This window comes from Genypterus blacodes, unplaced genomic scaffold (assembly GCF_046128005.1).
Source record: "Genypterus blacodes isolate CSIRO-AG114 ecotype Tasmania unplaced genomic scaffold, CSIRO-AGI_Gbla_v1 ptg000067l_1, whole genome shotgun sequence".
Taxonomy (NCBI): domain Eukaryota; kingdom Metazoa; phylum Chordata; class Actinopteri; order Ophidiiformes; family Ophidiidae; genus Genypterus; species Genypterus blacodes.
The window spans coordinates 10971688-10982869 of NW_027466879.1; the positions used below are offsets into that span (position 1 = coordinate 10971688).

Below are 11182 nucleotides of genomic sequence, written 5' to 3' on the forward strand. Positions count from 1 at the left end.
TCAGTGGGAACTAACTATTTTGATTAAAATGTCTAATTAATGATGATATTCGAGTAGAAACACACTTGTACAAAATTTGCACACACACACACACACACACATTGTGAGTGGGGGGTTAGTAGTCAAAAACAACATGAAGTTGAAATGGTAAAATAAAAGAAATACACTTTATTTATAAATCTTGAGTTATAATTTAATACGTTCGGCAGGTACCAATATGTTAACCAATATGCTTTCACAGTACATCAGAGTGGTAGTCAAAAAAGAAGTTAACACAAATACACACACGTACACACACATACACACTCCCTCATGCACACACACACACGTTCAGTTTGACCCTGCAGTGGTTTCTTGTGCCATTTAGCGGCTCGGGCTCATAAACGCAAAACACCAGAATCAAATCAACTTACTCACAAACTCAAAGGCCTGAAATCTGTGTGTCGTAATGCTGCATCAGTCATTACACACAGTAAAGTAATGTCATTACTTTGCTCCGTAACTATAGTAACCGGTCTAAAGCCTAAATTGTTTCAAAACCAAATTCCGCCATAATTAAATATCCAGAAACTTCAAATGAGAAATTCATAAAAAAAGAAAACACTAATAAGAAATGAAATAAAAGGTGATTTTGGATGAATTTGACATAAGTAAAGGGACAAAAACAGACATGAACAGTTTGCTTCTCAGATTGTTCACGGGATAGAAAACTTTGAATAAAAAAAGGGAGAAATAGAGAGGAAATAAACATTATACTTAAATGCAAAAGTAATAATATTACTTATGAATTGAGTAACAAGTAATATATCAGCCTGTGTAACTTATCACTGAAATGAATGAAAAAAAAAATAGTTTGTTCTTTTTTCCTCAATGCTTGTATGTCGTTTGTGTAAAATAAACCAAATTATCATTATCATTTTAAATAAGAGCATTAATTTGACTTTCTGCAAATGAGCTCCAGATCTTTTGCAAAAATAACTGACATGTTCAAGTCCAAAGTGCCATTTTTGGAAGATATAAAAACAAAAACAAATTGACACGAGACAAAATCCCTGCAGTTTTCTCACTACGGGGCTCAAAAATACATAAAACATGAAAAAAGGAGCCAAAACATAATTTACAAGCACGATAAATATACACACCAATAAATATCGCAGACTATCCCAAAAAAAAGCATCGAGTGTGAGCCGTCGCCATGCAGCAACAGGGTCCATCATCATACAGGAAGTCATTTCAGCTCACCGAATGGTCTTCTTCTTCTTCTGCGAGATCATTCCTCGCACCGATCATTCCACAGATTTCAAAAAAATTCCAGTCAGATTGAGGAAATAAATAAACCGGAGTAATTTTTCAAAGGAAACACTTGAAAGATTGGATCTGACGTGACTGGTTTGGTGGTGCGTGACCTTTCCTGACCTTGTGGCTCCGCAGCAGCTCTCTCTCCCTCTCTCTCTCTCTCTCTCTCTCCTCTATTGAATGGGCATGTAAGGCCAGTTGAAGCTGCTCCCGGTCAGCAGCATGTCCCGTATTAGAGTCTCTATGGGGGTTTTGCCCACCAGACGGACGAAGAAGAGCTGCTCGATGACGGAGGAGGACACGGTGCGCAAGGAGGGCAGGCGCAGCAGTAGCTTTCCAAACCTGTTGGGCTGGTTGGGGTACTGGCTCCTCACGTACTCCTCTAAAGCACACTGGGACTTCTCCTGCAGACCCTCCACGTGGGTCATGTCTGACAGGCCGCAAGCATCTACAGAAGCAAGAGGAGGAGAAGAAGAAGAAGAAGAAGAAGAAGAAGAAGGTGAAGAAGAGGAAGAAATCAAGACCCTGGAGTTACAAGAGCGAACGTCGGCAGCACGGACAGAACAAAGTGATTTATATGTGTGTTATTGTCCTCTATATCACTTACATTAGTCTGATATTCTCAGGTTGAAGTGAGTAAACCTATATTTGCTCCCAGACACGAGGCAGGTCAGAGATCAACTGAGCCTATATACTGATCAGTTCATAATATCATTGATCAGTTAAAAGATATTAATGCCCACGAGCAAGTGTGTGTGTGTGTGTGTGTGCTCTCTGAGGTCTTCTTCTCCGGCTCCTGTGCTGACAGGGTTAAAGAATGTGTGCCATGTTACACACACATTATCACATGAGCTCATTCTGACTGAAACACACACAGAGGTACTCAAATTATTATTATTATTATTGTTATTATTATATCCTCCTGCTGCTCATTGTACATTGTACAAGTCCAACAGGGAAAAAACAATTATCCTGTATAGTTTGTTTGATATTTGAAGGTAAAAGATTTGCATAGATAAATAAATAAATAAAAATAAACAGTTATATTTATAGTAAAAATAGTTTCTGTAAAATAACATTCAGCTGCTGTAGAATAAAACAGACTATTTGATAAAGGGCCGTATAGGGGTAAAGCCGGGAACACAACAGAATGTTAAATCTGTCAAAAGTAGAAAGTATTCCCTCTATAACGGACAAACTGTTTCAGTTTGCAGGCTGCAGTTTGTAAATTCATGGTTTAGTTGCAGTTGAGGAGTTAATGATAATATAATAACATTCAGAATAGCAAAGGTCAGCGTGATTGTACTTCCAGGGTCGACATGAATCCAGAGGTCACAGGTTCACTGAGCACATTTAGTCAGGATGTAATTGATTTTGTCGTTTTCTTTATAATGTTCAGCCTGATGTCACTGGGAATTTGTATGTAAATAACTGACATGTTGTTTTTATGTTATAGACCCTGAGGACTCAATTAGGACCATTTTTCTTTTCTTCTCGTTTTTTCCCTATTTAAAATAATATAAATGAACCCATAATCATAGCATTTACTTCATAGCCAAATTAAATTGACCTAAATTAACCTCCAAAACTAAAACTGCATTAACAATCATACAGAGAAACTTTTTCAAATAAAAAAATAATTATTTTTTAAAAATAGGCCTGCCATAGAAGACCATACATTTCAGTGAAAACATGACAGATAATTAGCTTTTATATTTATTCTTGGCGTCACAATCATTATCATCAATTTATCAATTAATGACAATTTGTGAGCATGTTTTCGTCTGATGAGAAGCTCAGAAACCAATGAAAACAGCTCAAGCGCCTTTTATTTCCCGCTAATGTGTGTATACGTATTTGTGTACTCGTGTATTCGTGTATTCGTGTATTCTGCCCACGCGTGTCCGTGTACCTGTAGTGAACAGCACGATGGCCTTGATGCAGCTGTACTCCGCCGAGTCCACGTGCAGGACTTTCAGCCTCTCCACCTGCTCCTGGAAGACCCGGATGTGATCCATGAAGGCCACCACTCGGTCCGCGGACATCGGGGAGGCGTGCAGGCCTGCGGCGGCCAGCAGCGGGGCGACGTGCACCGGCATGGAGCACTGAGCGGCGTTCAGCACGAACAGTTCGCTCCAGGTGAGCCGCAGCAGGGCGACCTGGTCCGGCACCTGCAGGTCGGGGAAGAACGGGATGTTCCGGGCCCACTCCACGGCGCTGAACAACATCCGGGCCGCCAGCTCGCAGATGTTCTCGATGCCCATGATGTTGCCGCTCTGCAGGCACTGGGAGCCGAAGCGGGAGGTCGGGTAGGGCTCAGCCCGCAGGAGGAGCGAGATGTAGCCGGACAGGTAGGAGTGACACTGCAGGGGGTCCCCGTTGGTCAGAGCGAACTGACCGTGGAAGGATTGAGTAGGGATCCGGCCTCTCTGCACTGCTGCGGAGACACACAGCGGGACACACGTCAGGCCACAACAACACACTCTGCATTCAATATGACACACACACACCGTGTACACACACACACACACACACACACACACACACACAGATGACGTTCACTGCGTTGATCAGTCTTCATTGATATTAGTTAAAATATTTAAAAACTCAGATTACTTATTTTCTGTTTTTATTTTCTGTCTGTGTTATTGTTTGTTAGCTCGCAGTTTACTTTTGTTACAGGGTCGAAACATGTAAAGCCGAATTTTAATTAAATGTACAATAAATGTGTTTCTCAAATTGTACTTGCAGAAATCAAGGATCTCTCTCTCACACACGCACACACTAACACACATTATGAGGGGCCTGTATATCAACAGACACCATAACCCCATAAACACACACACACACACACACACACACACACACACACACACACACACACACACACACACACACGTATGAACGTTTCACTTTAAAACGAATAAGTATCTCTCCGAGGCTGAAGCGAAGAGCCGGATTAGAACCCGTGACGTCCGGAGCTGTTTGAGCCCCTCGGCCGCCATAATGGCCATGAAGCGGGGAGAACAATGACAACTAACACGGGCTGTAACACCACACGGCGGCTCACTATCATCTATGCATTAACTATCATATCATCAATAATTCTCTCTGTTTAACGACGTATTATAGATGATTGATTCGTGCCTTTATGGAGGCGGAAGTGATAACAAACAAGACAAACAGACAGCGGCTTTATATAAATCTAGCACAGACGAGCTCTTACACATTAATATAAAAATAATAATAATACAGATTTTTTTTTTAAGAAATGGAACAAACAGAGTTCATATATGGAACAAACCGAACGCGAGGCGGAGGTGGTCCGCGTTTTTACCCACAAATGAGCGCATAAACCCGGCGTGAACAGGCAGCATGAAGCCCCTCGTACCTTCCCTCCTCATGCCGACTTTGAGGCATTTCTTCAGGCGGCAGTACTGGCACTGGTTCCGGTGGTGCTGGTCCACGGGGCAGGTCCTGTTGGCCCTGCAGGTGTAGTTCAGGTTCCTCCGGACACTGCGCTTGAAGAAGCTCTTACATCCCTCACAGGTGAACTGTCCGTAGTGCTTCCCGCTGGATTTGTCCCCGCACACGATGCACTCGATCTGCTGGCTCTGCTGCTTGTCCATGGACGAGGAGGAGGATGAGGAAGAGGAGGTGGTGGTGGTGTTGTTGTTGTTGGTAGCGGCGGTGCTGTTGTTGGGATTGGGTGGCGGTGCGCCCTGGGGTGCCACCGCCACTACTGCAGCTGGTATCGGGGGTATTTCCAGAGAAGGTGCCGTGCTCATGTGTCCCGCCAGCTGCCCGGACAGAGACAAAGGTACCACCTGGGACACCGGGGAGGAAAGGGTCCCCTGGGCGTCCCCGACCCCCTCGTTGTTTCTCCACGCCACCATCGCCATGTCGAACCTCTCCAAAACTTTGCGCGCCCAACTTTTCCTGTTTTTACGCAATAATTACAAACGCAACTCGGCTCGTACAAAACACAAACGCACCTTCAGGAAGATTGAAACATCGTCCAGACAGATTAAATAGAGTTTATGGGTTAAAAACATGGAGCGTAGTGGTACAAATAAGTGGAGGCGATGTAATTTGGAACGCCTGAAAAAAACGGGGAGTCACCCAGGTTCCTTAAGGAGCGCTTCATTCAGAGCGAGATCCACATCCACACAGCGAGAAATGATGAAGACGAGGGAGCACAAATCCACGGGAGGATGCAGCGTTATCCCAAAATATACATAATCTGATCCTTTCTGTCCTGTGCGTCCAGCTTTAATAGCAACCGAGCTCACCGAGCCTGCATGCAGATCCTGAATCGGAGGGACCGGACCAGGCTCTCCAGACGCTCCCTGCTCTCCCGATCAGTCAGAAGTTACATTAAAAAGACAACAGAAGAGGAGGAGAAGGACGAGAGAGAGGAGGTGATGGATGATGATGGTGATAATGCTTGGCTCTATAGCACGGAGGAGGAGAATGGTACGTCCTGACGTCACAGGCGGTTTGTCAGTGACGCGGCGGGCTAGGGGGCGGAGTCACGGCTGCTCTGGGATCAGCTGAGTCCTCGTGGATTTGAGTTGTAAGGGACATTCTTTTCCCGTGTGTGTGTGCATGTGTGTTCGTGTGATTTTTAATCCCATTATTTTCACATATATTTCGCACACACATAGATACTTGTAATATCCTCTGATGTATAGTGATGTATAGTGATAAATATATGTGTGTGTGTGTATAATGAGAGGTTTACTGTTTACTCACAGCACATTTGCCGCCACAGGCACCTCAAGGCTACAAATAAAAGTGCAGTAATTTGATGCCCCCTAGTGTCATCAGCACGTACACGTTAAATACTGCAATATATAATGTGTTTGACATTCAGCTGAAATGATAAAATGTGTTTGTAAGTCAATTTCTTTTGTTTACGTTTTTGCAATAATAGCTTATTTGTTACTGTTTGATATGTATGCATATCATACATGGGGAGGCAGTGGCTCAGTGGGTAGTGCTTCCGCTCGGGAACCGGAGGGTTGCCGGTTCGAGCACTGCATTCGGGGCTGCAAGGCACCGATGCCTTGCACCCTGCCGAGGTGCAAGGCACCGAACCCTCAAGTGCTCCCCCCTCTGCGAAGGGTGGTAATGTAATGTAAGTCGCTTTGGATAAAAGCGTCTGCCAAATGATCGTAATGTAATGTAATACATTTATCATTTGTTAAATAGAAGCAAATGTGGAGCCACTCACAGCAAATGACAAGTCAAAGTAGAAGAAGAAAAAAAATCGGATTCCCGACATTAATTTCTCCACAAAATCAAAAGGATCTAATCTGATTATAAAATGTGTAAAATTAAATTAAGCATCTCACTCCAAATGTCCCTGTAGACATTTGGAGTAATGCCAGATACTGACATTACCAAAACACTCTCAAGCACCTTCTATATGACCTACCCTGGCACTGTGTGTGTGTGTGGTGAAGCAGATCCCACATCCATATCTGCCGCCTTCAGGTCAGGGACTGATCTCACTTATATGTGCTGCACTCTTGCACTATATGAAGCTGTCATCGCCTCATGCATCAGTGCATACAGTAATTTAGCTATGGATGTCATCTCAAATACTACTTTGTGTCCATTTATCGTATATACTATACTGATACGTCTCTGATGTCTGTGGAGCAACTTGATAGCTCCTCATCATAGTGAAAATGTCTGTGTGGTGATTTTATTGACTGTTTTATTAACTTGGGCAGCTCAGTGGGCCATCACCGCCTAGTAGACTGCCAGCTTTGCAACACTTTCTTTCTCTCTTTCTCTCTCTCACACACACACACACACACGTTACCCCCTGGATAAGGATGATTCAGTCCACCACTTGCTTCTGTTTCTCTGCCTCCATGGGACAAATGTAGTAGATTAACATTAACCACTGATTTGGGAGTTTACAAATGATGTATTCCCCTGTTTTTGGTGATTTGGTGACCTTTAACGCATCCCATTTTAAGGGGCTTAAAGCACACTAATTGGAGACTAAGTCAAGGAGAATTTGGCCAGTGGAGGCCTGCTGTGGCTGTCCCTCACAGAAGGACGCGGCTGTTTGCAGGATACACACACGTACACACACACACGCGCACACACACTGTATATCATGGGCCTCATTAAGCTCTCTGCCCTCTTCAGCCAACCAGCTGTGTATAATATCAGTGTAGATACATTGCAAGTATCCGGAACACACACACACACAGTAGCATAGGAAATATTAAAAATAAATTTGCTACAATAATATGGATACAAATAAGTGCAATACTCAGTTAAATCTGTTTAAGTGGAATGTTGTGTTTGTGGAATAGATTGGTGGGAATATGAGGCACACAGGCGCCTGTAATAGCTCTGATATTTACAGCTATTGGTTGGGGTGCAAAGCTTGTTATGTGAAATGAGATTAATGGCTGCTATCTAAATGTCAAGTACACTTTGGCCTTGATCACATGACCTGCTGGTTTCCTGCCACAGGAAAGAGGCAGCAGCTTCAACTGAGTATACAATCATTACTGCAGGGCCATTATTAGTATTATTAGTATTAGTATTAACCTTTTTTTTAAAAATTTTTAGCGGGAATGTGATAAAGTGATTCGCCTTTCGTGAAGACTTATTGTGGCAGTGTGTTCTTACTGTCACCCATCGGTAATTGGTCTCATTTCAGCAGGCAGGAAGTCAGAGGAAGACAACACCACACATACACACAAAGCGATTATTTGTCTTATATATGGTGGATGACTTGTTGTGATGACTAATGTTTGGCATTAAAATTGAACGTTTTAATTTGCACCCTTGCTCATGCAAATGTCAACTTAGTGTAGTGTGAAAAATTCCTCTGCAAAGTCTGTTTTCCCCGTTATGAGCTCTAAGAGATCTACAACCACAGAGAGCTCAGTCGATTTTAAGTTTAATGTCAGGTTTGTGTCATAAATAGCTAATTGTTATTCATTATCCACTCACAGCGCAGAAAGGGTCAAGGTTTCCATTCAAACCAAACACAGGAGCTAAAAGGTGAACCTGACGGGTTCAGACTGAACGGCTGCAGTGGCTCAGCAGCTAAATGTAAAATTCAGTGATGAATTCACGATACACAATAATCTATTTGATTTTTACTTGTAATTGCATATTTTTCAAACAGATAATTTTACTGAGCTTGTTAAAATAGATGTAATTCATTTCAAGGTATTAGGTCAACTGATGTCTCATTCAGTGGGTAGTGAGCACACACTCATATGTCCACTAAATTCGACTACAGTCAACTAAATCAATGTTACAATTGACCCAAAATTGTAGGAGGAACCCAACTGAAATTAAATAAGGCACAAAACCTAGTTAGGCAGGTGCAAATGGGCCTAGATGGATGTGAATAGAGCCAAAGAATCCAGGGTAAAATAATTGCGATTCAATGGTTCAAAAATGTCTAACGCAAAATGTTACAGTGGTTACATCACCATCATCAGGCTGACTAATACCAAAATTGAATGGATTCCTCCTGGAATCGGTTTGTCAGAGTCATAGTAGTTTGTGACTTTCACCTTAGCACAATTGAAACGAGTGTGTGGACATGAACAGGCTGGTCGATCGTCTCCCTGCTGGTAACCTTGGCAGCCACTGAAACTGAAACGCTGGAAGCTAAACAGGGTCAAATCCTGGACAGCAGCGTGTCAGTTAGATTAGAACACTTCAGCAGCCACTGGTACCTGTGACCTTTCACCTGTTATTGACTCCAGACCGCTGACCCTTGACCCTCACCGGCATTCTGCACCATTCTTCACATGTGGTGAATTACATGCTGGAGAAACAGGGGGAATGCTTGAGAAACACACTGTGTGACAGGTCGGTGTGCAGCGATAACGCACCACCGACTCTCCTCCCAGTTGTTAAACAGAGTCGTCCAGGAGAAATGCTGGGATCCTCATTAGGACGACTTCAAATTCCTACTTAGCCTTTGACCTCACTCAAGCTAGAAGTCATTATCTGGTGCAAGATTAACCCACATAGCTGAGTCAATGTCAAAAATACACACAGACACGGAGGTAAATGGACATGCTCCTTTGAAGAAATATAGTATCTGCAACTTTCTTTTTACACTGCAGTAAGCTGTGAATGCTCACAGAACACACACACACACACCGAAACATACGGTTTGATACATGCTTGTGTTTGCGTTTTGCAGTTTTTACTGACTTATAATGAATAACATAATGAATAATTTAATTTAACGTAATAATTAATCATAGCCAGTGAACTAAAAACCAATAACAAAAAGAAAGCTGCTCTAATAATGAATATCATCATAACAGTATCATAAAAGGAAAAAATAATAATCTCAAATGAAGCAATTTTTTTTAATCATTATTAGGTTGGCAAATAAAATTTGTTTAGTGAAACTAAACTGAATTGTTTGTGACAGTTAGACAGGCTGAGCTTTAAGGATTCAGAGTATCTGAAGTTTCTCTGTCCCTGATCTGTGATGTGCTGCATGTTACATTGGTCCAGACGGCTGCTTAAAGGCCAGGAAGAACACACACACACACACACGCACACACGCACACACAGCTTCAGGCTTGTCTGAATAAAACAAAAAATTCAACACAAGGTCACCTGGCATCTTACATCTGCCTGCTTTTGGGCCGGATTTGTGTCGGAATTGTTGCTGCAAACAAATGTTATGCATTAAAATCTTTCGAGATAAAATGGCATTAATGAGGTATTTAGTTGATAAGATGCTCAGATTTTAAACGTTCCCCGCACCACCTGCACTGTCTCATTTTAACAAAAAACACAACAAAAAGACTAAAATGTCATTCATGGCAAAGACACTTTTTGTCCTTCACAGCAGCAGATTTCCTCAGACTGAGAGCGCTGCCTGGTATTTTGATTGATCATGTATTTGTATCTATTCATAGAGGCCAGATTCATCATTCCAATTTGTCAAGTTGGCCGAGCGCTGAGTTAATTATGTGCAGGAGAACCAGAAAAGAGGACAGCCTCCTGTTTAGACTCATCTGAGGCTTCCCCACCTCACCTCCACTCGAAACGAGCAGCCAGAGCTTCAGCGGGCTGCAGGAGCTGCTTGGCACCCTGGGTAATTAGTGTGATGAATGCTTTAGCAGAACAAATAGTGGCAGTCGGCTGTCTCGCTCATGGTGTGGCTGTGCTGTCATAGCTCAGGGGGCTCTGGGCTCATCAGGGTAATGGATGATTCTCCAGCAGAACCATCCTTCAACCAACAGCACCACTGCCGAGCAAGAAAAACTATTATTTTTTGGACTGTTTAAGTGTGAAAACAATGCTGCTGCAGTGTTCTTGAAGGCATCCAGGCGCACATGTCAACTGCATGTTTGGTAGGTTATAAACAAGTATAACAGCCGTGCTACTGAGGGCAAGCAACCACACGTTTTGCGCCATAGAGAGGACACAGAAATTCCAACTAAAGGAAACACAAGCCGCTCTCCAAAGGAATAAAATGACACTTTATTATAAATATGTTTTTGTGGTTTTCTCACAGAGAGCCTCACAGGGCTGCATATGCAAACGTCCTGATGCTAATCCTCCCAGGGATTCTTTTAGTGAGTGTTTCTGTGCCTGCAGTGTGGAGCCGTCGCCGCTGGAATGATGGATCACATTATTAGATTAGAGAAGAGCAAGGACAGCCTACAACTGGATTTGCAATTCACGGCCTCTTTTGTACACAGACCTTTTCTACATGAAAGGGATAATTGGGCCGTTGTCACCCAGTCAAAGATTGGTTTTTAACAATGCGACGAACCTCGTAATAAATCAGGTCAGCTGTCTGAGCCACGTCATAAGCCCAGCATTAATCAAATATGCGGCATGATTCTTTTGCATACAATGT

The 11182-nt window shown here is 42.9% G+C and overlaps 1 protein-coding gene across 4 annotated transcripts; it reads right to left on the reverse strand.

The window, feature by feature from the left end:
* Nucleotides 1-1342: 1342 nt before the first annotated feature.
* On the reverse strand, nt 1343-5430 carry LOC143004809 (COUP transcription factor 2-like). 4 transcript variants are annotated; one of them, XM_076155960.1, is made up of 3 exons: nt 4688-5430; nt 3209-3733; nt 1343-1744 (listed from the first exon to the last, which is right to left on the reverse strand). In XM_076155960.1, exons 1-3 carry the CDS (start codon nt 5196-5198, stop codon nt 1470-1472), a joined length of 1311 nt encoding a protein of 436 aa, XP_076012075.1. In that variant the 5' UTR covers nt 5199-5430; the 3' UTR covers nt 1343-1469. The 4 variants fall into 4 exon arrangements, with proteins under 4 accessions (XP_076012075.1, XP_076012074.1, XP_076012077.1 ...); XM_076155959.1 differs by having other exon boundaries at nt 3209-3778; XM_076155962.1 differs by having other exon boundaries at nt 3209-3730; nt 4688-4964.
* Nucleotides 5431-11182: the final 5752 nt, after the last annotated feature.

What these genes read in the sequence shown, in the direction of transcription:
- LOC143004809 (XM_076155959.1), bottom strand. Translation starts at nt 5,198, where the DNA reads ATGGCGATGGTGGCGTGGAGAAACAACGAGGGGGTCGGGGACGCCCAG. An exon ending in AGTCGGCATGAGGAGGGAAG is followed by an intron (nt 3,779 to 4,687) that starts GTACGAGGGGCT and finishes TTGAATGCAGAG; the next exon opens with TGTGTTGTTGTGGCCTGACG. An exon ending in CATCGTGCTGTTCACTACAG is followed by an intron (nt 1,745 to 3,208) that starts GTACACGGACAC and finishes TTGCTTCTGTAG; the next exon opens with ATGCTTGCGGCCTGTCAGAC.